The sequence below is a fragment of the Lycorma delicatula genome, chromosome 1 (assembly GCF_047948215.1).
Source record: "Lycorma delicatula isolate Av1 chromosome 1, ASM4794821v1, whole genome shotgun sequence".
NCBI lineage: Eukaryota > Metazoa > Arthropoda > Insecta > Hemiptera > Fulgoridae > Lycorma > Lycorma delicatula.
Window position 1 is genome coordinate 333,141,279 of NC_134455.1, and position 26,466 is coordinate 333,167,744.

The 26,466-nt window shown below is 33.0% G+C and overlaps 1 protein-coding gene across 3 annotated transcripts in view; it reads left to right on the forward strand.

The window, feature by feature from the left end:
* The window catches only part of lark (RNA-binding protein lark), a 68,996-nt gene that overhangs the window by 18,384 nt on the left and 24,146 nt on the right, over positions 1 to 26,466 (forward strand). For all 3 annotated transcript variants that reach the window (XM_075382183.1, XM_075382182.1, XM_075382184.1), the window contains exons 3-4: positions 8,473 to 8,709; positions 18,163 to 18,302. In XM_075382183.1, the coding sequence (XP_075238298.1) occupies positions 8,473 to 8,709; positions 18,163 to 18,302 (377 nt within the window). The remainder of the gene's footprint in view (positions 1 to 8,472; positions 8,710 to 18,162; positions 18,303 to 26,466) is intronic.

Below are 26,466 nucleotides of genomic sequence, written 5' to 3' on the forward strand. Positions count from 1 at the left end.
TTTAGCTTCTATTTTATATCTAAATTGTTTATGTACGATGATTCTATTTATGATGTTTGAGATAAATGTTGCATGCTGTAGTGAAATTTTAACTGAGATCAAGGTAGCTTGCTGTGTTAAAAAATGTGTGAAATCTCAATTTATAACATGTCCCTGTTATACAGCAATTCTAAATCACACACCGCTGCAGCAATCAAACAAAAAATTGTAGTCAAGACATGCCTGTCAGTACAGCCCAGACTGTGACTGGTAGTTGGCTTGAACCACTGCTGACTATTGAGAGGTCAGTAGTTTAAAGGTAATGAAAGGTGTCCCACTGATTTTTACAGTGGCAGAAGTATTTAAGTTAATGGAAATTACATAGAGAAATAACATTTTGTGCATTTAAAGATAGATGCATTCTTCAAATAAAATTAAAAAAATGAGGCAAAAGTATTGTTTATATTTGATTAACCCTCTGCAAATCTTTTTTTGATATGACCATGTACTCGCATGTCATGTTTTCTGGAGATTTACACTATTAAAAGTCTTGTTCTCATGTGGCTGTGTAACTCGTATGCCTTATTTTACTGGATGGGTATAATATCAACAAAAAAAAACCTTTCAATGGTAACTTGAATTTTGGTCACAGAAAATAATTACTGGGTTTTTTATCCCTAGCTGGTGTTTGGATTGGATTAACTCAGCCTGTATGCTGTTGTGGATGCCAGTGTTTGTCTGATTTCATTAATAAAACACTTCCATTCATGGTGGTCCATAGCTGTTGTTGTCCTGGCCTCATTAAGGTTTAGCCTACTATTTTTTATCATCATTGATGTGCTTGATCCAGTTTTCTTTGGAGCCATTCATTGGACTCTTCAATGGGTGTGGGTCGTTTATGCCAGAGCAGTTTGTACGGTAGTTGGTTTCCACTCTTCCTGCAGTCTTCATTTTTGAATCTGTTACTTGATTGTTGGCTGCTGTTCACAGCAAAGGTGGATATCCTCATTTTTAATGCGATTGTGAAGCAAGACATGATCTGGTGTAGGCATCGCATTTGGAACAATTCAAGTTTGCTTAGGTGTTTCTTAAATAGTGTCCACATTTCTGCTCCATACAATAAAATTGGCAGGATCAGGGTTTGGAAAAGACACACTTGGGTCATCAGCGAGATGTTGCTTTGTTTTCACAAACACCACTTCAGGGAAGCAAATGCAGCATTTGCTTGACCAATTTGACGGTGGATTATTTTCACTGTAGCTACTTTTCTTCTGGACCAGTGAGCCCCCTAATATTTGAATTCTTGCACTTGTTCAATTTGCACACCATCCAGTTGGACAAGGGTGCATGAGCTTTCTGTTAGTACATGTCTTATCCACATTCATTTTCAGGCCAAAAGATTGGGCTATGTGGGAGATCATAAAGAATATCAGTGGCCTCAGCATCGACTGTGAACATGCCATAGTCAGTTAAAACTCATCGCATTATGGAGTCAACTACGACATTAAAGAGGAGTGGGGAGGCAACATCTCCCTGGCAGACTCCTGTCCGGTGGAAGTACACTGGATGATGGATGATCATTTGTGATGGTCACTGGATGATTGACACTTTCAATCACTGGGTGATCAGACATTGAGTAATAATTTAGAGGAGGAAGAGAATCGTGTATGTACACGAATGCAATGCACACTTAACTGTTTTATTGATGCAAATACCCTGAACAACTACATCCAGTTTGCTCTAAGTGCATTGTTATGAAGGAATAATCTGCCTGGTTGGTGGAAAATACAAGGGATGTTCATTGTCATTGAATAAATAGTTTTTTCTTTATCGAAAAAAACTATTTATTCAATGACAATGAAACGTAAACTACTTTTTAACATAATCACCAGCAACATTTAGACCCTTGCTCCCCACCATTCTGTGAGCTTTCTGGTTTCTGCAGCGTAGAAGTCTTCACCTTGCTCTTTGAACCATTTGTGTACTGCTTTTTTGACTGCTTTGTTGTTGTTGAACTTCTTGCTGTATAAAAAGTCTTTGAGCTAGCTGAACAAATGAAAATTGGATAGGGCTAAGTCTGGGCATAAGGAGGATGTGGCAACATCTCCCAAATCAATCTCTTGAATATTTCTCCTGTTCTGTGAGCAGTGTGGGGTTGTGTGTTATCATGTGAGAGAATCACACTTTTTGAGATGCATCCTGTTTTGCCTTATTGTGGATCTCACTTTCTGTTGGAGCATGTTAGAATAGTACTTACTGTTCACGGTCTGTTGTTCTAAATAGTCACACAAAATTGGGCCTTGCGAGTACCAGAAGACCGTCAACATCACTTTACTGGCTGACACATAAGTTTTGAATTTTTTTAATGGGTGAATCTGGATGTTTTTACTCAAGACTTTGCCATTTGGATTTGGGCTCGAAATGGTGTGTACCATGTTTCCTCACAGGTTATACTCATATGATCTAGAAAGTAAATTGAACCTTCCATCAAACTGTTCTTTTAGCTCAGAACAAATGCGAATCTGGGTGTCTTTATGGGCAGAGTCAATTGTCTTGGAACCCATATCGAACATGTTTTTCAATAATTCAGCCCGTTATGAATGATTGAAAGCATGGTTCCAAAATCTAATATTACGTGAACTATCAATTTCAGAAATTTTGACTCGCCTGTCTTCATGAATAAGATCATTTATGAGATTTCCAGTGTGATAGTCAAAACTTCAACTGGACTTCAGAGCGATCAGTCACACTTGTTCTGCCTAAATTAAACTGTTCTACACACTTATACATGTTACTGTGGTTTAAACACATTTCACTGTACTGTTTCAACATTCTTGAGTGAATTTCTGCTGGTTTCACACCTGACAGCAAAAATCTTATCACTGAATGTTGATCTGTTGTACACGTTTCAAGCAGAGCTGACATTCTGAAATCAACAAAAGAGGTTATGTTTAGATTATGAACGAACAGCTGATTTAATGTGTTCCCAAGGTTGCCAACTTATACCCTCAAAAATTGTCATTGAATGAACTGTTTTTTCTCTACATCAATTTGTCTTGTTAATTATTGAACGTCCCTCATATTTAGGGCATGGTGAATCCCTCATAAGTGTTTGAGTACTTTTAATGACTTTTATATCACAAATTTGGGAACAGATCCATTTGCTGTTGTAGAAAGACATAAGAATTGGCTTTTTTCTTCAAAGAAAGAAAAATTTTCTTGCTGTTGGTAACTTGTATTGTTGTAACACTTATATTTATTTGTAGGATCATAGTGATAACACAAATTTCATGCTCTGCTTGAAACAATTAGTTTTATTATTATTAGTTTTATTTTATTATCAGTATGAAGGATGTTTTTGGTAATTGTGTACAGTCATGTCTGGTCTCTGACAAGAAATATGGCACAACTGGGAAGTATTCTTGTTAAGTTATTTCTCTCTTGACATCAGCATCAGCTGCTATCATTCTTAGTTCCTAATTTTTTTCCTTAAATCTCTCCTCATACTTGGCAATGACATTTTTACAAATAGTAATTGTACATCCAGGCTTGTCTCATCTTTGACTTTCTTACCACTTTTTGAGCTTGACCATTTAAACCAAATGAACCATTAGAATATCTATACACAAAACAATGATGCATCAGCTGCATTTGATGAGGTATTCTCCAACCAGCATGTTAATCGATACCAGGAAGAGCAGAGATCTACTGCTCCACTAGGCTTCAGAACTTAGCTATTTTTTTTCAGCTTTAAATATATAATTACCTCCATTCTTTAACTGTTACTTCATGTTAACTCCCTTGACTGCCTTCCCTCGTTAATTACTGCTTTGATCTTTGTCAGTATAATAAAAACACAAATCTTGGTATCTTACAAAATTAATATTATAAATAGCATGAATGCTGATGTTACAGCCTGTTGTCTGCAAGATTCATTGTCATTTTGCAAATCAATCACCGTAATACAGCAGTGAGCTTTTGCAGGATCTCCAGCCATATAGTGATTTTAGGCAATTGCACTGATAGTGCCGCAAAGTAGGTTTGTTCCCTGCCTCCTTTCACCAATCGTGTTGCTTTCAACAGTCTCAGTTTCAAGATTTTATATCATTTTGATTTGTTTATAGTTCATGTATTTATAAAAATCTTGCTTTCATACCCAAATATGTTATTTTTATTATGAAGGAGTGGTACATTTAAAATAAAATTCTTATTAATGATGTGCCTGTTTTAAAAGAAAAAAATTATTAATATTCTATCAAAGCATTAATCAATAACTTGACAGTATCTAATTATTAGATACACTGCCATTAAATAATAGCAATATAAACATTAATATATTTTGGTTAGATGTTAAAAAAACCAGTGGTTTGTTGTAATATATGTTTGGATTAATAGTGAATTGTGATTATTTATTATCTTCAAACACCACCTGACCCCTTACGGAGAAGATATCCCCCCACATTGTTGTGATTCTGATTTCTACATCACCATCTCTGTTCCTAATCGTAATGAGCCAGCCTGACAGTACACCATAGTTCAGTACAACTTATTGACTGAGGATCAGTAAAACAAGTCAAGACTGATTACATATTGGATTCATCAGCTAGACCTCTTTCAGGATGCTACTGATGTAAAACCTACCTCAGTTGACATTTTTATCAGTGGTTTATTTTCAGTTTTCACATTACCTTAGGCTTCTTCAGACATCTTTCTTCTACCCAATTTCTATGCTCAAACGACTATCAACCATTTGTGGATGTGTGAATCCGGAGCCTAATTAGGTACAGAATAAAGATTTATGATAAATGAAACTGTATAAAAAGAAACTCTTGAACAAGAGGAAAAGTTATGGTTGTAATTTTTTTTCTAATTGCAACCACCTTTTTCATAAGCCTCATGATTTAAATACACAGTTTCCTTCAAGGCTGTGTATTCTGCAATATTATGAGTTTCATATGAAAACTAGCTAATTCCACAAGAATAGACAGTTATAACCTGTAACATTTTACAGAGCCACTTCTTCACAAAGTCTTGTCTCTTAACATCAACATGAAAGTCCAAATGCCCATATGTTTTCCCAAAGCATATCACATGCTTGTTTTTCTTTCTCCCAGTACCCTTCAGATTCTTCAGATATTCATAAAATAACATTCTTTTTTCTGATGTGATTCAAATAAATTTTACTTCAACAGGTTTAACTTCTATCTTTTATTTCTTCAGTCCTTTTACTGGTTTGATGCAGCTCTCCAAGATTCCCTATCTAGTGCTAGTCGTTTCATTTTGGTATACCCCCTACATCATGCATCCCTAACAGTGCCTGCCTGCATACTTTTTCCTTCTACCAGTCCCTCCAATATTAAAGGAACTATTCCAGGATGTCTTAATATGTGGCCTATAAGTTATAAACATCATTTGTTTACATCAAAAATTAATTGTTTGACTGAAGGCTTGTTTTGCCTGTGCTATTCAGCATTTTATATTATTGCTCCTGCTTCATCCATCTTCTACTTCCCAAATAACAAAATTCTTTTACCTCCATAATCTTTTCTCTTCATATTTTTACATTGAGTGGTCCATCTTCGTTATTTCTACTATATTTCATTACTTCGTTTTGTTGTTAGTATTCATGCAGTTGTTCTTGCATAGGACTTCTTCCATGCCGTTCAATTGTTCTTCTAAATCTTTTTTACTCTCAGCTAGAATTACTATATCAGCAAATCATAGCATCTTTATCTTTGTACTGTTACTCTGTATCTAAATTGTTCTTTAACATAGTAACTACTAGTTCTATATAAAGATAAAAAGTAACTGGGATAGGGAACATCCTTGACACACTTTTTTTTTATTATGGTTTCTTTTTTATGTTCTTCAATTATTACTGTTGCTGTTTGGTTCCTGTAAATGTTAGCAAAGAGGTCCCCCTCTTTCATTCCTTTTGCCCAGCCCGTATTCACCCACTATATTTCGTTCCTTGCCTTTTCCAATACTTTCATTCCAATCTCCAACTGTTATTAAATTTTCATCCCCTTTTATATGTTTAATTGCTTCATCAATTTCGTTGTCTACACACTCTACCTCATCATCATGGGTGCTTATAGGCATATAGACATTAACAATCAATGTTGGTTTGGTTTTTTATTTTATTTTTATTACAATGATTCTATCACTATGCATGCCCTACTCTCTTCCTTATCTTCTTGTTCACTGCCTGCCTGCCTGCCTGCCTGCCCGCCCAAGCTGAGATAATTATTCTAAAATCACCTGACCAAAAGTAGTTTTCCTCTTCCCACCGAACCTCGCTAATTCGTATCTACATTTATATTCTATATATTTCCCTCTTTAAATTTTCTAACCTACCAACCTTTTCTTGACTTTCCACGCTCTTGACTCATAGAATGAAATTTTTTAATTTTCTGGTGATCCCTTCCCTAGTAGTCCCCACCCGGAGATCTGAATAGGAAGACTTTTACCAAGGAAGACGCCTCCATCTTTGTTAAATGAAAATGCAGAGCTACATTTTTTTGAAAAAGAAAGCAGCTGTAGTTTTCCATTGTGTTCAGCTGCGCATTATTCAAAAGATTGAGTGATGTTGATATGGATGTTTGTCGTTCTGACCCACACCCTTAACAACTACTAGTGAAACAGCTGCTGCCCTCTTTAGGAATCATTCCTTAGTCTGGCTCTCAACAGATACCTCTTCAATATGGTTGCACCTTCGGTCCAGCTACTCTGTATCGCTGACTACTCAAACCCCCCTCATCATCGGCAGGGTCACATGATTCATAGAGGGAGTACTTATATCTATACAATCTATACATTATTTTATTTCAGTAACTGTATTTTATCTATTTTCCTCAATAATTTTTTTTAATTTTAATCACAATTGAAATAAAAATAATTGTTTCATTCACTATTAATAAAAATAAACTAATAATAATTCTAAATATTCAATAATAATAATATAATAAAGAAATAATTATAATAATAAATTTAAAAAAAAAGAAAACAATGCAAACTACAACGGATAAGATTATTCCTTTTCTCTAGCAAAGCAGTTTAATGTAAATTTTGTAATCCATTTCAAATTCTAATTTGAAATGGATTACAAATGTGTTTTTTATTAATAAAAAGAAAAGCATGCTTAAATCATCTGATAAAAATGACAGATTTTAAGATAACCACTTTAACACACTCAAAAAATTTAAACCAAAACCAATATTTAAACAAATATTTAAAATTTGCAGTTACACACCATTCACCAATGATTATCTTCTCCCCCTCCCTGAAAATAAGTAAACTCTAAAAAGCTGACAACTCAGTTGTTTCTGAGTTAAAATATTTATTTTATTTTATTCAGTGATTTTAACTAAAAGTGCGCATTCATATTGTATTTAATTTGTGCGGGTGTTGTGGTACAAACAGCAATGGTCAGCACTAACTAAACTCAATATACTGAGGGTGACGTTGCTCTACAGCCTCAATCTTTGTGATCTTTTAAGTTGCCCCATGCATAGAAGTAATCTGACTCAAGTTTGGTCAAAATCGGACCTGTAGTTCTGGAGATATAAGGTGATTTCAATCAGGGTTTTTGGGTTCCTTAGGTGTCAAAATGACAAGATTCAGTGCAAGCTGCATATGCCCAAATTGGACCAAATTCAATACTTTCTCTTTTAATTATAACTCTGCTACAGCACTAGAAGGGAAAGTAAAAAGTATATATAACAACTATGTATTAATAGTAGTACTCTACTAAATAAAACATAATTTGGGAAGCAACAAAAATTAACTAAATTAATCCATATACTTATTATAATTACATAGCAATTTTCATTTTTATTTTTTTCAAATATAAAAATTAAATTGAAAAATTAATTTTTGTATATGAAAAATTCAATTTAGAAAATTACAATTAATTTCTTTAAGTTTGATGAAAAAATATTGGTTTATTGGTACAGTTTTTCATATGTATATGTTTGTATTATTGTACATATTTATAAAGAAAAATATTCTCTGCAGTGAAAGAGTATATGCATGGTTACTGCAAGATAAACATATTATTCCGACTAGTGAACAATAAGTAACCCCCCTCCCTGTGACCCATTGAGATGAGGATGATGTGTAAATGAGGTAGTCTTGTACATACTCGTAAGCCAATCATTCCTGAGATGTGTGGTTAATTGAAACTCAACCACCAAAGTACATCAGTATCCACTGTCTAGTATTCAAATCCATATAAAAGTAACTATCTTTTACTAGAACCTCTGAACCTTTGATTAAAAAAATCACCTGTAGAAGTGATTTGTGACGAGTTTACCACTAGATCAGCTCTCTGGGCCAAAGACAAACTAAAATTATACCTTCTTTATTATAAATAATTTATTTTTTAAGCTGCTCAGTTCATATATGATTAGAAAGTATTTATTGTAAATAAGCCTTGTAGTTTGATATGAGTAAACATTTCCTGTGACTTTTATGTTATACTTTGTGTTACAGCATATGGAAAATGAGGAATCTGGTCGTGATGCCATTCAAAACTTAAATGGTTACTTAGTAAATGGAACTGCTATGAAGGTTGAAGCTGCTACTAGTCGTAAGGGACCTCAGACTGCTACTACTAAATTGTTCGTCGGTAATTTATCTGATAATATTAAAGCACCACAAGTGAGAGCACTGTTTTCTAAATATGGCACTGTGGTTGAATGTGATATAGTGCGCAACTATGGTTTTGTGGTAAGTAAATATATACATTTTTTTTTAATTTTGAGCTTATGAAGTATATTTCCTGAGCTTTGACTCCTGCCTAGTGGACTTCCTGCACCACTATAAATCTCATTCTGTATGTACATTTCCTTGGGTGATATCCTACTGCATCAACCACAGGAATGTGGCTGCATCTCTTATGTCAAGTATTCCCAGTTTTTCTGAGGCCTTGATTGCAGACTGTCATACTAAACCTAGGCGACAGCAAATCAGTATTTCATTTCATTGCAGTAGAACAGTCCATTTACTATTCATTACACAAATAAAGCACCATACTATATCTATCCAGGTTTTTCTTTCTGTAAAAAAAGCACATTAGTAATCATGCAATTGCTTCTAAGGGAGATATTTTGGGGGTTACCCACGGGTCAAAATATTCTTTGTTTTAAGTAGCATTTTTAAGTTTAAGGATGTTTTCACGGTATGCTTCTGCATTAATAGTCCTTCCAGATTTCAGAAAATGGCCAAGAAGATGCCTTTCTTGATCTAGAAAACATTGGCCATGATGATGATGATGATGATGAAGTATTTGCTTGTGTTTGAAGTGTTGTCATTGCATTGACTGTTATGATTCAACATTTGTTTAAGAAATACAAGTTTTATCTCTACTTATATATTAGCTCATCCTCTTCTTTCTCAAACTACTACAAATAGTTTTGTGCTGGCTGATACTTGTGATTTCTACTTGCATGTATCCATTACATTTTCAACACCCTTCTCACACATTTTTTTTTTTGCAACCAAGTTTCTCTGTTATGGTTTTGTAAATAATTCTGATGTGTGTTAGTTGCCAATAATCCATTTTACACTACTCCATTTCTTATTATTTTTGAGCAATGTTCATCATGAACATTTATTTGTCTTTCCGTAAATAAGACACTATTGCCTAAATTTACTATTACTCATAATTTTGACCCATAAACCTCAGTCACCTGTGAATTTCAGCAGCACTATTTTTTCCTACAAAAAAGTTTCATCAATTGAACCCCACAGTTATTGATATTACATGTTGTAGCACTTGTAAATAGCTTACACACTGCAACAATCACATAGCTGATGCTGTCTTAATTGTCTTGACAGCTGAGTATTATACCACGTTTAAGTCATGTGCAATCCTGCTTTGTTGCCTAATGGCAATTCAAAAGGTAGAGTACCTTGCTTAAAAAAGCATGCCTTGTATATTAATAAAAGAAAAAAAAACAGTTAAGAAAAGTTGTTTCAAACTATTAACCTGTGATAGCAGATGGATTTTTTTTTTTATGGTAACATAGTGAAAGGTGCTATTTTAATCACTTTTCATGTCAGTGTTGTTCTTGTGCTAACCAATATTACCCGCTTTTTAGCAAGTTTATTGTAATAATTTCCTATTTACAACAGCTTTTTTGCCTATCCTGTCAAAAGCCTATTAGAACAATGCTGAAATGTGAAAACTTTTTTTTTTCATTCAACATTGTAATACAGTTTTAAAAGCTCTGTACCTACTAGAATTTACAGAACAACAGTGATCATTTAACATTAAGAAAGTGGAAGCAGCAGCAATGTTGGCATAAAAGACATTAATAATTAGAAAAATATTTTTAATAATATTTCTATGCAATGAGTTTTACAGCAAAGAAACATTGACAGTGGAACAACTGGGTTGGAAAAGAAAGCAAATTACTGTCTTTTCCAACCTATGTACTATGATATGAAACTTAATACAGGATTATTAACTTGTATCCCCAACCTCACACTTTTGCTTGTTAGTCAGTTTACTTTAAAATGCAAGTGGGTAAAGTTCAGAATATAACTCCAGAAATAAATTGGGGAGGTACCTACTTGTTTTTGTGCAAATCTTTGCGGCACTGTATGGGTTTTTTCTTTAAAAAATTTTTTTTGTTCTACATCTGTTTGCTTTGTCTTAAAACAGACATACAAATTGTGGCATTAAAGAACAAGATATTATAAAAAGAATTTTAAAAAGAAAAACCTTAAAACCAAAAGAAAAAGGTTAATTGTTGTTGCTTTTTTGTGCCTTTTTGTGAGCTTAAATTTAATTGAAGAAAAAATGTAGGAGCCAACCAAGAAAAAAACCTTTTTCATCTGTTTTCCTATTAGTGCAGTTTGTCTTGCATTAGCTTGTAAAACTATTTTACAAAAAATTCATTAAATATAGATTTAGCATTTATTTTAGCTTATATTATCTGTTTAGATATATTCTAAGTCATTAATTACTCTAATCTTTAATTACTTTAATCGTTATTAATTACATTAATTAATCTTTCTTTTTTTTTCCCATTGCCAGAGTGAATGTGTTTTTACCAGAAACTGTGTTCTCTGTTGATTTGTAGCTTAAATTATCCAATAGACTTCAAGTTGTTGCTTGTTGCTATTCTCTAAGGAATGTTTTCAATTAGTTATGTAAATATCTGAAATTGTTTACACTTATGTAAATATCTAAAATTGTTCGTTTAGAATTAGTTTTTCATGGCAATCAGTCATTTATGGGTTTTTAAATTTTTTGTTATTTAAACTACTTACATTTTAATTTGAAAAATTTTCTTTAATGTTGTATTTTGATTATGAATCTACTTTCTGTGTTAAAGGTTAAATTGGACTTTTTATTTACATACATTAATATGAGGGTAATTAAAAAATTAGTACACTTTTGCCATAACACACCTTCAAGGTTGTTATACTGCCTATTGCCTTCACATATGTGTGTTTAAAGTTGGTAAAACTCTGGTTACAAGTGTAAAATTTGATCCAGATTATGTCATTTGCCTTATGACTATTACAGTGTAAGCGTGTCTGCTTCACTAGCAGTTTGCATGAAGGAGGAACTATGAGCAGTGATGAGATTTCTCTAATCAGAGGGTGTGAAGGGGGCTGAAATTCATTGTAAATATTTTTCACACTTTGGGGACAGTGCTTTATCACAAGTGTGTTTTGTGGATTGAGAATTTAAAAAATGGCTGGACAAGAGTGATGCACGAAGAGGGTGCAGGATGCCAGTCAACCTCTACCACAGTAAAGATTCAGCAACCTGTAAAGTGATCATGAATAAGTGAAAGTGAGGTAGCCTTTTTTTTTGAACATCAGTCATGAGGTTCTGTGTGCCAATGGGTAACAAGTTTAATTTTGATATTTTGAAATGCCCTTGCTATCCAGATTTTGCTATCTCAGATGCTCATCTATTTGGGGTGCTCAAGGGGTTGCTTTGTGAGGTTGTTTTTCCTGCACCTTTAAGTGCAGAAAAACATTGCAAAAGTGGCTTTGTAAACAATCAATATTCTTAGAAGAAATACGCAGACTTTTGAATCGCTGGACCTAGTGCATTTAGAAGGAAGTGATGTAGAAAAATGTTTTTTAAATCAGACTCCCTCTGCATGTGCAATAATAACATTCAAGAATTCAGGGGTTGGTCTGCCCACATTGAAATTGAAATAAAGAAAACAATTTTTCAACTTATTTCTGGGAAATCTTTTGCTGGTTACTACCCACCACTTTGTATTTTCAACATAAAAGTTTATTTCTCAAGAATGGTTAATTATATAGAACTGAAATTTTGTGTATGCTAGGGTATATAAAGGTTTTCTCAATCTCATTCATCATGTACTCACTCTCTGCCAGCACCGCCATGTTATCAGTGAACCTAATGCGCACTCTATCCACCTTCCTCCAGTATTTACATCCTTATTACCACTTTGACTGTTTTCAATTATCACTTCCAGGTAACAGTTGAACAGAGTCTTGTGACAACAACATTCCTGCCGCACCCCTCTCCCAAGTTTGCTTTCCTCTGATAACTCTCTCCCAATTTTTATTTTTTCCTTCTGTGACAAGTACAGATTTCTCCTTTCCTTCCAAGTGACTGTTTTTCCTTTAAGATTCTCAGCAATTTATCCCTGTCAAATGCCTTCTCCTGATCTATGAAGACCACATATAAATCTCTTTGCTTTTCAGTATATCTTTCTCCGATCACTCTTATTAATCCTATTGCTTCCCTTGTTCCCTTTCTTCTTCTAAACCTAAACTGCTCTTCCTTAATTGATCTCTCTAGTCTTCCAGAAAGTCTCTCATTCAACACTTAGCAGTATCTTAGCTGTATGCGATATAAGGCTCCTATATTACTCATTTCAAATTATTCTTTTCAATTAGGACCATAATAATTAACATGAAATCTTCTAGCCAATGACCACTCTCGTATATCAAATTACACAGGCTTTTGATGTCTCTTAATTCCCCTTTCACCTAAACCTTTCCATAGCTCAGCTGGTATTTCATTTAACTCCACATGCTTTCCTGTTCTTAATTTCCTTTAAGGCTTTTTCTACCTCTCCTTCCATAATAACCTTCCTCCTCCTCACACACTTCTGATTAATCTTCAATTTCTAGGATTTCTGGTCTTTTATCTACTTTGTAAAATTCTTCCACATATTTTTTCCATCTACCTAGAATCTCATTCTTCCCATCAACCATTTAGTTTCCATTCTAGTTTCCAATTTCCATTCTATTTTACTTTTACCTTTTTAAAATACCATTTCCATAACTATTCTATACATCTCTTCAAACTTCCCTACCTTCTCCAATTTCTCAATATCTTTACACATTTCCATCAACCATGATGTTTTTGTGTCGCCCCCTTTGCATATCTCTTCTTAATACATTAATTCCCTGTGCATCTTACTCCCTTCTGTTCTGACATTCTTCCACTTTCTTCTCTTATAATTTTATCCAACATCACCTCGGTAACCCATTCTTTCTTTATCCTCTTTTTCATTCTGTTTTTTTACCTCCAGCATCTTTGGTGGCATTTGTTAGATCCTCCTTTATATATATCCATCTTGTGTTTGGATCTGTGTCCTCTTTCCTTCTTTCTCTATTTACCAAATAATTCTCCTTTAGCCTTTCCTTCTTGTCACCATCTTTCAGTACCTCCCTATTTAACCTCTCTATTCTTTTTCCTTTGTTCACTATCTTCATCCTCATCTGTAACTCTCCCACCACAAGATTATGGTCTGAATCTATCTGCACCTGGATATGTTTTTGAAATTTTTAAACAATTCCTACACCTGTTTTCAATCATAAAGTATCTTATCTGGTACCTCTCTCCACTTACTGATGTCCATGTGTATCGGCATCTCTTGTAGACTTGGAATAGCATATTACCAATTGCTAAAGGAATCTCCTTACAGAAATCCACCAATCTTGTCCCTCTTGCATTTCTTATACCTAACCCAAAGTCTCTCACAACATTTCCCTCTGATCTTTACTGTATCATCGTATTCCAATCTCCCATCAGTGTAATGCCAGCTCCTTTCCTTACCTCATCTTATCAGTTCCTGAATCTTATTATAGCATTCTTCAATCTCCTCATCTTGATGTTGGCTTGTTGACATATAGACTTGTATTATCACTAGATCTTTTCCATTGCCCTTTAATCTTAACATCAATATTTTCATCTACATATCTTAATCTTTCTACACTGTCTCTCATTGTGGGCTCAGCAAAATTCCCACTCCATATTCATCAGTCCTTTCTCAATCTGAATAAAAGATTTTTGTACCCTCTACTCTATAACCTCCCCTTCCTTCCCACCTCACCTTGCTCAAACCCAGCACATCCACCCTATTCTTTTCCATTTCTCTTTTTGCATTCTCTAGCTTCCTGTTTTAAGTAATCCCCTTCCTTCCCACCTCACCTTGCTCAAACCCAGCACATCCACCCTGTTCTTTTCCATTTCTCTTTTTGCATTCTCTAGCTTCCTGTTTTAAGTAATCAAAACATTCCACTTTCCAATTCTAATTTTATTTGCACGTGACCTCACTGTTTCCCTCTCATGGAGAACCGATTGAGGGAAGCTTTAACTCCAGATTCTTTAACATTGAGGACCATCATTTGTGTTTCTGGGGAATAGTATAAGGTGGTAGTTTCCTGTAATTTCCACCTATGTGTATGGTTGCCCAACCATATTAATAGGCCGCACCTAACATGGGGAACAGATGCCTTTCACAGCCGCCCCTAACCTGGAGAAACACTTGCTGCCTTACCAGTGAGCAAATAGTAATCACTGGAGACTTCGAGTCAAAGAATGCAATCAACATAGTTTTCACTCTGGATTTTCGCTGGTCTTTGTGCTCCAGGACTCAACCAAGCAGCAGATTGATGCTTTGTTTGCGGATCACGAAGCACCAGCTTTCATTCCGAGTTACAATTGTTTACAAAAAATTCAGATGTCTAATTACAGTTTCAACGAAGTCTTGAGTGCAAGAAAGGCGTACCTGTTTTTGTTCTTCAGTCAAGAAGTTTAGAACGAAATGAGAGCACACCTTTTGGAGATTCATGTACCATGTGTTGTTTAGTTTTTATGCTGTGGCCTGAAGGGCAAGATGAATTGTTTGAACAGGAGCATGTGCACTTGCAATGTTTTTATCAGCTGTTGACAGCCTCCCACTTTGTTGGTCATCCAACGACTCTCTGCCATCTTTTAAACTGCTTCCACCTCATGTACTTTGTTGTAAGAGCTGCGGCTTCATCACTGAATGCTTGCTGTGTCATAGAAATAGTTTCAACAAAAGATTTTGAATTCGAACACAAAATTTTATTGCGTTTCTCTGTTCCATGTCGCAAGCTCGCACAAGATCATGTGAACACCATGTATGCAGTCTATTATAACTCGAGACTGCAGTGACAAAACGTAATGAAATTTTGTACACACATCGTACTACTTAGTTCTTTGTTGTCAGAGAGATGGAAATACTTTTATCAATTACAGAAATTTAGTCGAGGAACCTTTCATATCAATTGTGTGTAGTGATCAATAGTCTTCCCAGGTCAGAAAACCTCCTTGACCTATTCATTTGTTTGGATTTGCTTCATTTAAATGATCTTGAACTTGTAATGAGTTTTTCTATAACACCATTTTGTTGCATGTGTTTTTAGTGGCAAATCTTCAAGTAAAAGTGAAAGCTCAGCCATCAAGAAATGTAAAATCTTTCACAGACTGTTTCAAGTCAAGTAAAAAACAGACAAAATGGTCGCCTAGGATACTTGCCCATATGTTAACAGAAAACAGATTGGTGACAATTCTCTGAAATGGCTGGAGGGTTTTCAACTGACCATACATGTGTGTAGTGTGGGTGTTAAGAATGGCCAATCTTGCAAATTGGCTTCATCAGTAAAGAAAGTATAAATAAAAAAGTTTAGATTAATAAATTTTCTGATAGTCATTGTCATAGGCTGAACAAAGCTATAATATTAAATATAACGTCAAGGTAAAACAATTTGTGCTCGCTGGTAGTAATAGACATTGAGTTGATGCTCATGTAAAACCTTCCAAACTTCTGCATTACTAAAATTGAACTCCAAGGCCTATTTTCAGATTTTAAGCTTCCTCTGCCTCTGAGCCGTCTATTAATGGATGAAAACAGTGTGAGAAGGTAACATTTGATTAAGAAAGTGTTCCTCATACAGCATCTCGTCTCAGGAGTATTGCAGTATCACATCAGCTATTTCTAAGTTAGTGTAAAAATGATGCACATTACCTTCCATGATGAATAAGATAAAACTGTAAGGAAAATAATTAACTCTTACAATAAAGATTGTGTATTCACTTGGTCAATAGCAAAAGGTAAACTGGGTATTAGTTTTTATTAACATTTACAACAACTTGTTAATTACAAAATCTGTTTTAATGTAAATTATTTTTCAGTATTATATTATTTATTATAATATTTTTATAATTTCAATAAGATTTTATTGTAATATTTTCTATATTATTAGATAATAATAGAATTTATTACATGAAATTTTATTTGGAAGGAAATTATATTGGTTTTTTAATTTAGAGTAATTGTTTAGAGTAAATGTTTTCCATAACTTTGTTATTTATGAATTTGAATTAATAAGCTATCATTTTCTTTCTCATAAAACGCTTAACATGTTTTTTGTAATAACATTAGATGAACCAGCAGTTGCAAAGATATTAACGTTTAAAAAATTACATTACCACAATCTTGAAATGGATTGAGAGTTAGGTTAATTATTTTCAAGTAAATCTCCCCTACCCCTTGTAGTGTACAATAGTTTAGCTCTATACAATTAACCATTCCTGAGAAATAAATTTTTGTGTTAAAAATACAAAATTGTGGATAGCCGGTAAGTTTTATCTTTATTTCAATGTTGGGGGTACCAACCCTGAATTATTAAAACAGTTTTTATAAACATCCTATATTTTATATTAATGTCAATATATGTAATATATGTACCGGGTAATTAAAAAAGGAGACAAAATTAAGTTTGTCACCCAACATTCATTTTGATTTAATGTGGCTTATACTTTGTAATGCAACATACATCCCATACGAGATCGATTTCATTCTAGACTGTAGCCAGCACATCGAGCGTGTTACCTCTATAGCTACGGTGTTAATTCAAAGTCTTAGCTCAACAAGAGCTGGCAAGGTGGGACATAAACCCAGTCTTTCCACAAGAAAAAGTCGAGCAGGTTCAAACCTAGGAAGAGAGGTGGCCATGCGATTGGACCTTCCACTGCCCTGGAAATTGAGTATAAAGAAAATCTTGGGCTTCTGGACTGTAGCAAGCTGGTGCCTCATTTTGCTGATAGTAATAGTGCCCATCTTGGTCATCTTCATCTGAGGAATTAGAAAATTTTGAAACATAACCAGGTAAACAATACCATTTATGATTGCCTCCTGGAAGAACAGGCTGTACAGTCTTTTGTTTGCTTAGTGCACAAAACATTGACTTTAGGGCTATCATGAATGTGCTACAAAAGTTTCATGAGATTTTTCGCTACCCTATATTCGGCAGTTATGATGTTTCACTTGGCCCAAAATGTTGACTTCTGCAACTTTATCCATCATTTCCACACAAAACTGCAGTAGAGCAACTTTGTCGTCATCTGTAATCTGTTTAATCATGGTTAGTTTGTATAGCTTCAAGTGTAATTGTTTGTGCACCAAACAGTTGTTTGTGGAATGCCAGTCTCAACAGACACATCAAGGTGATTTCTTCAGACTATCTGATGGCCAAATTCAGTACTAATGAACTATGCGAGTCAAAACTTGACGTTTTTTGTTATGAAATGAGACCTCAACCAAATCTGTATTATCTAAATAAATCGATATATGCTTTTAAAATTGTGAAGTCCTTTTTGAATTGCCCAGTATATAAACGTCGGTTACTATTGAATGAAAGTAAAATTAAATGAATATTTTATTTATCATTCAGTTCTGAAATTTGTTAAATTATATATGCTAAATTCAGCAACATTTTCTTTCTCAATGATGTATGTTTTATTCATGGTGTATTTCACTGTTAACTTTTGAAATTTGCAAAAACATTTTGTTAATTGCATTGTTGAGTTGTATGTTGGTTATATGGTTGTTATTCTAGTTTTTAATTTGCATTTCTTTCTAGCATATTGACACAAATGATGTTAACAACTGCATTAAAGAATTAAATGGGTTTGTTGTTGATGGTGAACCCATAAAAGTACAAGTATCAACCAGCAGAGTGCGTCAGCGACCTGGTATGGGTGATCCTGAACAGTGCTACAGGTATAGTTTTATGTTCATTATTACAATAAAATATTAGTTTGGTAAAAATATTACAGTAAAATATTAGATTGGGTTTTGAAATTCAGTCCCCTAATCCCATTTCTGATAGTCAAACCTCTCTGTAATCTAAAATTGTTTTTAAGACATAAATGGTTCCAAAAAAATATTTACTTTAATCTTTATTGTAAAAGGTAAATTCTTAGTTTAATATTTATTTGAGAATTAGCCAAGACGATACCAAACTTTAAATCCAGTTTTTACCACGTGAAACTATATGTAATTTTTTACTAGCTTAACTTTATTTTATTAAACCAAACACTATAAATCTTTCATTGCAAATTTTACTTCTGCTATTAAACTTAGTGCAGTAACTATAACTGTAATTTTTTGTTGACAAATAAATAATAAAGTATAACTAGTTAAATAAAATGTTCATTACAATCTATTTGTGATTTATAAAACTTATTAAATAATTTATAACTGTAATAACATGAAATATGACAATGAAATACCAAAAATTAAATTACATAGAATATAATATAAAACTAAATAGTTTGCTACTTCTTTTGGCCGTATTGATTCATACAACCATGATAAAACAAGTTTCTGAATTAGACATGTTTAATTGTTAATCAATATTAAAAGTTTATATAGTAACAGACAGAATCTCTTGCAAGCTGTTAACCCTTTAGCACTCAGATTTTACTGATCTGATTTCCCTTCTGCTCATGTTCATTGTCAAGCAATGTAATTTTAAAATTATTTTATGAATTTTTTTAGCTGCACATATGTTCTCTTGGTTTATCGTTTCAATTGTTTAAAATCTAATAGATTGCAGTATATTAACTAGATTCAATATTATTAACTTCTACTGTAACCAGCAATAAAAATGAGTCTCACATTTAATATGATTGATGAGGAATAACCGTATAGGAAAGGAAGAGTTGCCTATTGTACTCACCCTGCAGTAGAGTACATAGCTAATGAAATTGATCAAGGAAGATTAAATTTTGAAGAGAAATAATCCTGGATAAATGGCAAAATGATGAAAATATCATTGAAATAGCCAATTGTGTAGTTGCAGAATGTCTGGCTTTCATTCAGAAGGATTTGAATCCTAGTCAAGCTCAGTATTTTTCACAATTACAAAATTTATATTGTACATAGAAAGTACAGTAACTAACTGGCTGTCAAATATAATAATATATAAAAAACAAAAATGAAAACAGACTTCAACTAATAATAATACTAAAAAATTACAAATAGTTATACTTTATTCAAAGTACTTAACAAAAAAATTTTTTGAATCTGTGCCAGCCAATGCAAATTAAACATAAACATAAGTTAGTACCTCAACTGACTGCTTGATGGCTAAACAGGATTCCTACTTGTAAAATGGGATCTCAAGAGCATATGAGAGAGAGAGATTCACAATCATATCTCATCCGAGTTCGCCTAAGGCATATATAAAGTTGTTGAAGTAGGATTTGTATTATACAGATTATTTTTCTATTTAACTTATGTTGGCTGGCACATACTTCAAAAATTATTTATTGTAAATACATGTTGAAAATGGATGTTTATAAAGAAATAAGATGTAATGGCTCAAAAATTAATCTGAGTGGGTTGCAAAATGCCCAATTTTTTTTTGTAGATTTAATCAAAAGTTGACTAGGTTAAACTACAAAAGTTATTTTTTTATTTATTTTCTGTGATAAGAAAAAAACATTTAGAAAGTTCTGACAAGTTACAGTAATTAATTCAATTTTAGTGAATATTTAACACCTAGTGTACCCAAAATATTAATTTTGGGTAAAAGAATATTGAAGAAATACAACTTGTTTTGAGGTAGAAAGAGTGAGTAACTTGAGTAGCTATACAATTCATTGTATCAGTTTTAAAAAATATAATTGCAGACTATTTTTCCCATATATTAGGTCATAAAATTAGCATCTAATAAATTTTAAGTTTAATTTTATTAAGAATATTTTTAGCAATAAGAAATTTTTTGTTATAAATATATTTTTTAAGACTGAAAAAAATAGAAAATAAATGCTTTAAATAAAAATGCTGTTGACATGTTTACATTCATTTTATCTGGCCAGTTTTACTTATTTTCTCTTAACAAACCAAACTCTAATATAGAACTTATGTTTAATCACTGTGTTCATTCTTCCAAACCTCTGCTAGAATTCATCTTCATCTTTCTATCTACTAATCACTTCTTCCACTTCAAGCTTTTCAATTAATGGTGGTACAATCTGGCAGGGTAATGTTTCCTCTTACTATATCCAATCCTGAAATTTGAAATTTCTAAAGCAATTCTTAAGTGGAGAACATCTTTATATTATAATTGACTGTGATCATTATATTCTCTTAACATTAACTTTTCTTTTTTTTTTTAATAATAAAAAATATTATTCTGGAAAGTATTGTCATTTTGTAGAATTCATTTAATTCATTTGTTTTATTAAATCCTCAATTCATTGAAAAGTTTCTTTAATGTTCATTAATTCCACCTCTGTTATGTATGCCTTTAGTTTTACAAATTTTTTTCCTCCTTTTATCTTGTGTTTTGACTTTTGTTAAATTTATTAGAATTATATTTTGACTTATTTTTTTATTCTAATAATTTTCTTAAGTTTATTTTTATTCATCCCTTGCATAGAGGCAAGCTTGTTTTTCACCATTACTAATACTCTTACTGCTCCTATTGAGTGGAAGTTGAGTTTATCGTTGCACTTTCCCTCCTCAGAAATGTCTCATTTGTTGATTTAACTAAGAAAAAATCATTTATTTTTAAAGCAATTTACCTTTTAAAAAGGAGTTTGGATTAAATAATTTAAAATTAAATTTAGCTGGAAAACAACAAGCATGACATATCTGTAGTTTACCTCATAAGAAAACAGAAAAAAGTAGTGTAATATGCATTATCAGTTTAATACATAAAAACAATAAAAAGCCTTTAATTTACTTGACAGTTATCTAGGAAATCACATAGCAAATGAGGAGCAAATTTAGTGTTGCTGCCTTTTTAGTACATCTGAATTCCCCCCTGAGGGGAGAAGATCCCACCTCGTAGCGTGTCAGGTCGCTACAACCCCCCCCCCCACCATTCCTTTGCCAGTAATGACTTTAAAGGAGGACTGCCTTTTTAGTACAGCAGTCTACTATTGTACAGCACCACATGTAACAGTGGTGAAAAGGAGGTCTATGTTATTATTTAATAACAAATGTGTAAAGTTAGCTGCAGTTGAAAGCCATTTGTGAAGTGTATTCTTCAGTAAGATTTCAATTAGCTAGGAATTAAGTGCTAGAAATCCATTTGTCACATAAGTTTATGAAGAGTTGGGGTATAATGGTACAAATGTACAGCATGTTTGGAAAAAGTTATGATAAAGACTGAAGTAGCTGGCTGTCTAGAGAGTAATGAATTAGCTAAGAAGATTGATGATATATACTAACAAATAATCACCATTTTTTGAGGGCTTCGATATTTTTTTGTTGGTCATGCACTTCAAGAAATCTTAGTAATGGTTAGGGTATAAGTTTTGTGCCTACTGGGTTTTGAAATTTTCACAAGCCAGTGAAAATGTTCAATCCAGAATTACAGGATTGAAATCAAGGTGAAATTAATATGGGCAGTTGAGACATGGGTTTCATATATAAATAAAAGGTTAAAAATCTGTCTGGAGTCAAGGCTGTACTTTAATCATAGAGAAAACCTTGAAAGTGTCTACAAATTGTTTTTTGCCCAGAAAATTCTGATAATTATTTTTGATCAGAGGAAGAATCTAATCTGTTGATTTCATGGAATGTGGCATGGATAATCAAACTTTGTATTCTATTATAAAACATTTAAAGATGTTATGAAGAACCATTCAAAATAAAAATTGTTCTGTGGTATGATTTTTTGTTTGACAATGACCTTCTGTTTACCACTAATCATACTTTGGCTTTGGTGGTACAACCAGTTGGGTTGAGATGTGTTTTCCTTTGTCCAAATTTGATATCTAGTGATTAGCATCTGTTCGTGAAAGAGAAGGCTTAAAATCTCAGCTAACAATTGGGATGAGTCACAATACTTTTCCTCACAGCGCAGCCTACAGCAAATTTTTTTTTTAGGTTAACATGATTAAAAGATGTATGCTTTAAATTTTGAAGGTAGGCCAAATTTTAAGGTTTTTACAGAGTTGTTAGTTATAAATTTAGTCGGTAGTTCAAAAAATCAATATTTTGTAAATTGAGGTAGTATTATATTTTGTTTTATTTATCTTATATTATAAGGATTCATTTTTATTTATTCTGTTTGAATTTGTTAATCAAAAGATTGACCTTTTTTTAACTTTTGCAATTGTACTGAAAACAGTGTTACATGATATTGAAAGTTGAGTAATTATTTTTCATTCAATGTATAGAATTTTATTTTCTATTGTTTTATTATCTGAACAAAACATCTGTACAAATAAGTTGGTTTACTTCACTTTTATTTTTCAAGGCAAAACATACATAAATAGTTTCATTTCCTGTTTAATGCTAATTATTAGTCATTTATTTAAAAAAATTTGATATACAGAGTGATTCCAAATTGCACATCAGTCTCTTAGGAGATTATTCTATAGCCAAAAATATGAAAAAAGTTCATATAAACGTAGGCTAAAAAACTGTTAACTGTTTTGCAAGCCAAAACCCACTCTAATGAAGCTCTGTTTTTTGTTCGCTCTGTGAAATTAAACCATTATACTAAAATTCTTACAATACAAATCTAGGGATAATTTTGGTGCTTTCTTAAATTTTTTATCTAAGAAATTGAATAAAGTGGTCCCATACCTCTGTCCCGCTTAGATTAAACATAAAACAGTTTTGTCAGAAAATAGGCATTTTTGGGTTGGAATAAAATAACTTTGTTTATATATATATATATATATATATATATATATATATATATTGGATTTTTGGTTTATAAGAAAAAACCTTCAGAGATTCAGGGGATGATATCCCACATCAAAATAAAGAAAAAACTAAATAAGTTATATCTGGAAACATTTAGATTATTACCTATCTGCCATTTTGTATTTTTAACATATAAATTTGTCCCAGGACTGGTTAATTGTATTAAACTGAAATTTCATAAACTGTGCTAGAGTACCTAGAAGTTGTCCAAAATGTAATTTGTAATGAAAAAAAAAGCTTCAAATGAAAAAACCTAACTGTAAATTAAATTTTACAACCACTTAGAAATGGATGTTTAAAAATAATGAACCTGATCTCTCAATTGATGTTTAAAAATAATGAACCTGATCTCTCAATTGATGTTTAAAAATAATGAACCTGATCTCTCAATTGATTTCAAAATTATGGCCCCAAAAACTTTTTAACCTTCTCCCATCACAATGATCTGCGCTTCTTAGCGCTCCGCGAAAATATGTCTGTATCTGATTGCCTCCCTTTATAGTCTTAGCTACACTCTTGTGAAAAAATTTCAAAAAATTACGGTATATTAACGAGATTTAACAGATTCTGACAAAAAAAAGTTAAGATTGGATATTTTTTATGCCTGTAACAAAAAAAAATTGAAACTGTTCAAAAATTACGATAATTTAATTGCAGAATTTTTTTTGCGCATTTCTACCGCATTTATTAGCGAATTTTTTATTTTATTTGTGTTTACAAAACATAGTTTGCTGATTTTAAAAATAATACTTTAAAGCAAATCGGTTGAAAGTTGGGCAAAATATGATGAAAAACCAGTCATAAATAATTAAGCATATCAATTTTGAGAAATTTTTATAGTTATTTATTTTTTCTTAGCTTTACATATAATATACAAAGGACTTCCTAAGACGTTTTACGTGGAAAAAAGTTTTTTTAAACAGTATTGTGCTATTACACGCCGTGGCGGGGGGGTAATAAAGTTCATTTCATGAACTTTATTACCCCCCTTTACTAAAGGTATTTTTTATGTTACTATGTATATAAAATCGTATTGTATATATATAAGAATGAAATAGATGACAAATAATAAATAACCTAAACAAATAAAATGAAGTAATAAATTTATAAATAAAAAGCACTTACTCCTAGTTGGTGATATTTTGGCGTGTGTGATACACGAGAAAACATCAGTCTATGCAGAGTGGTACCTCAGAAGCCACACACCTCCAGACTGATCTTGCGCGAATGCTATTGCCGAGCACACAACGCATTGTCTAAAACTGTTTGTTTCCTCATGTTTAGGAAAATGTCTTGCTTCACTATTTTCAAAACGTAACAATTCACAATTTCTTATACAAGATCCTTGTGGAGAAAATCCCGTAGATGATGAAACAAGCCCTTTCAAAACCTCATTTCGAAACCATATGAAGGATTGGTTCTTTTCCATCTTATTGACTGACTTGTAAGCCGTATAAGCATTGACAAGGAGCATATCAAAAATGTGGAAAAAAAGTTTTTTCGTCCATTTTGTCATGCGCCTATGTAAGCAATAGCTTGAAGACAGATTATCAGATAAATCAACAGCCCCCATGTAATTATTGTATTCTACAATCATTACAGGTTTCACAACATTTTCTGTACCGCGAATTGTTATGCTGTATTTACCCTCTTCAGCAGGCCCATGAATAGAAGACAGAAGTGTTACCATTCGCTTGTCATTGAATAGAATAAAAGATGTCATACAACAGGCTAACCAGTGTCTGGTCAAACCTAATTGTTTACGTCTGTTTTGTGTGAATTCAGCTGGCATTCCAGCACGATTGGATCAAGCTGTTCCACAAGCTAGAATTCCCACATCTTTCAGTTGTCGATATAATTGCAGGGATGAGAGAAAATAGTCCATATACAAATGATATCCACAATTTTCATAACCTGCAATTAGATTGATAACTGTACGTTCAGTAATAGTTTCATTTACATTTAGTTCCTCTTGTTGTCTCCTGAGATACACTCATATCGAATGTGTACCCAGAATTATCGCAAAGTCTGTAAACCTTTATCCCAAAGCGCTTTTGTTTACTAGGTATATACTGCCAAAACAAGACTCTACCCTTGTAGGTACATAAAACCTCATCAACTACAATTTGTTGTCGTGGATTACAGAGTTCACGAGATTTCTGACGTGCAATTTCAAATATTTCGCGTACTCTCCAGAGATGGTCATAGTTTGCATTTCTGATTCTATTTGTGGATCCTGGTTAGTGAAGTGTAAATACTTCAAAATATGAAGAAACACAGTTCTCTGTAATGTATTCCCAAACCATGCGATAACGGGAAACCTCGTCAGTTGACCAGTATTCTGTAAAGTGTGTCTTAAAGTATATGACCCATTTCCAGGATGATTGCAAAGAAACATTTCATCTGATCAAGACTGTCACCTTGAATTCTGTCCTTAGGTAATGGTCCATCAGGTCTACAGCTTTGAATATACAAATTGTAATGTTACTTTTTTGAGGATAGCCCCAAAAAACAACATAAATATGGCAAACGGTGTCTGCCCATGAATACAGGGAACAGGAATGTATTCAGGCACATTCTGTAAATTCCTACGGCGCTTCTTAGGCCGACCTCTCTTATGAGGAGCGGAGCGGATTTAGCCAAAAGGTCGGGATTCTTTACAAATGCACCTGGTTCCGGACCTGTAAAAGGCAAACTGTTTAGTGTCATATTTACGCCTATCAGTACAAACTAACCAGGGATTTCCAAGAACTGGCAGACAACTTCTAACTTGTAACCTTCGTCATCTGTAACTGTTTTGTTATTTTGGGCCCGGTCAGTTGGATTTTCTTGTTACTCTGCCGTGTCAAGTTCCTTATCTTGGAGAGGAAACTCAACAGCTGGTTGCATTTCAACATCCAACTGCACTGGAGAACGATAATGGATTTCATGAAATAAATTATAGTTTCCTTCAGCAGGTGGATGTAGAACTGAACCAGCTACATTTATTTCCTGCTTCGTGTCAGTATCATTACTCGAATGACCTGGATCATCATTGTTGCTACTAAAATTCTGGAGATGCAGTTCTGAAAAATCAATACCCCTAATTTCAGTATTTTTGATGTCGTCCAAGCCCTCAAGGTCGTCACTGTCATTTTCGTCATAATCTGAAAGTCCTTCGTCAAGAGTAAACCTAATCTGTTTCATTCATTGTCTATATAAAAAAAAATCA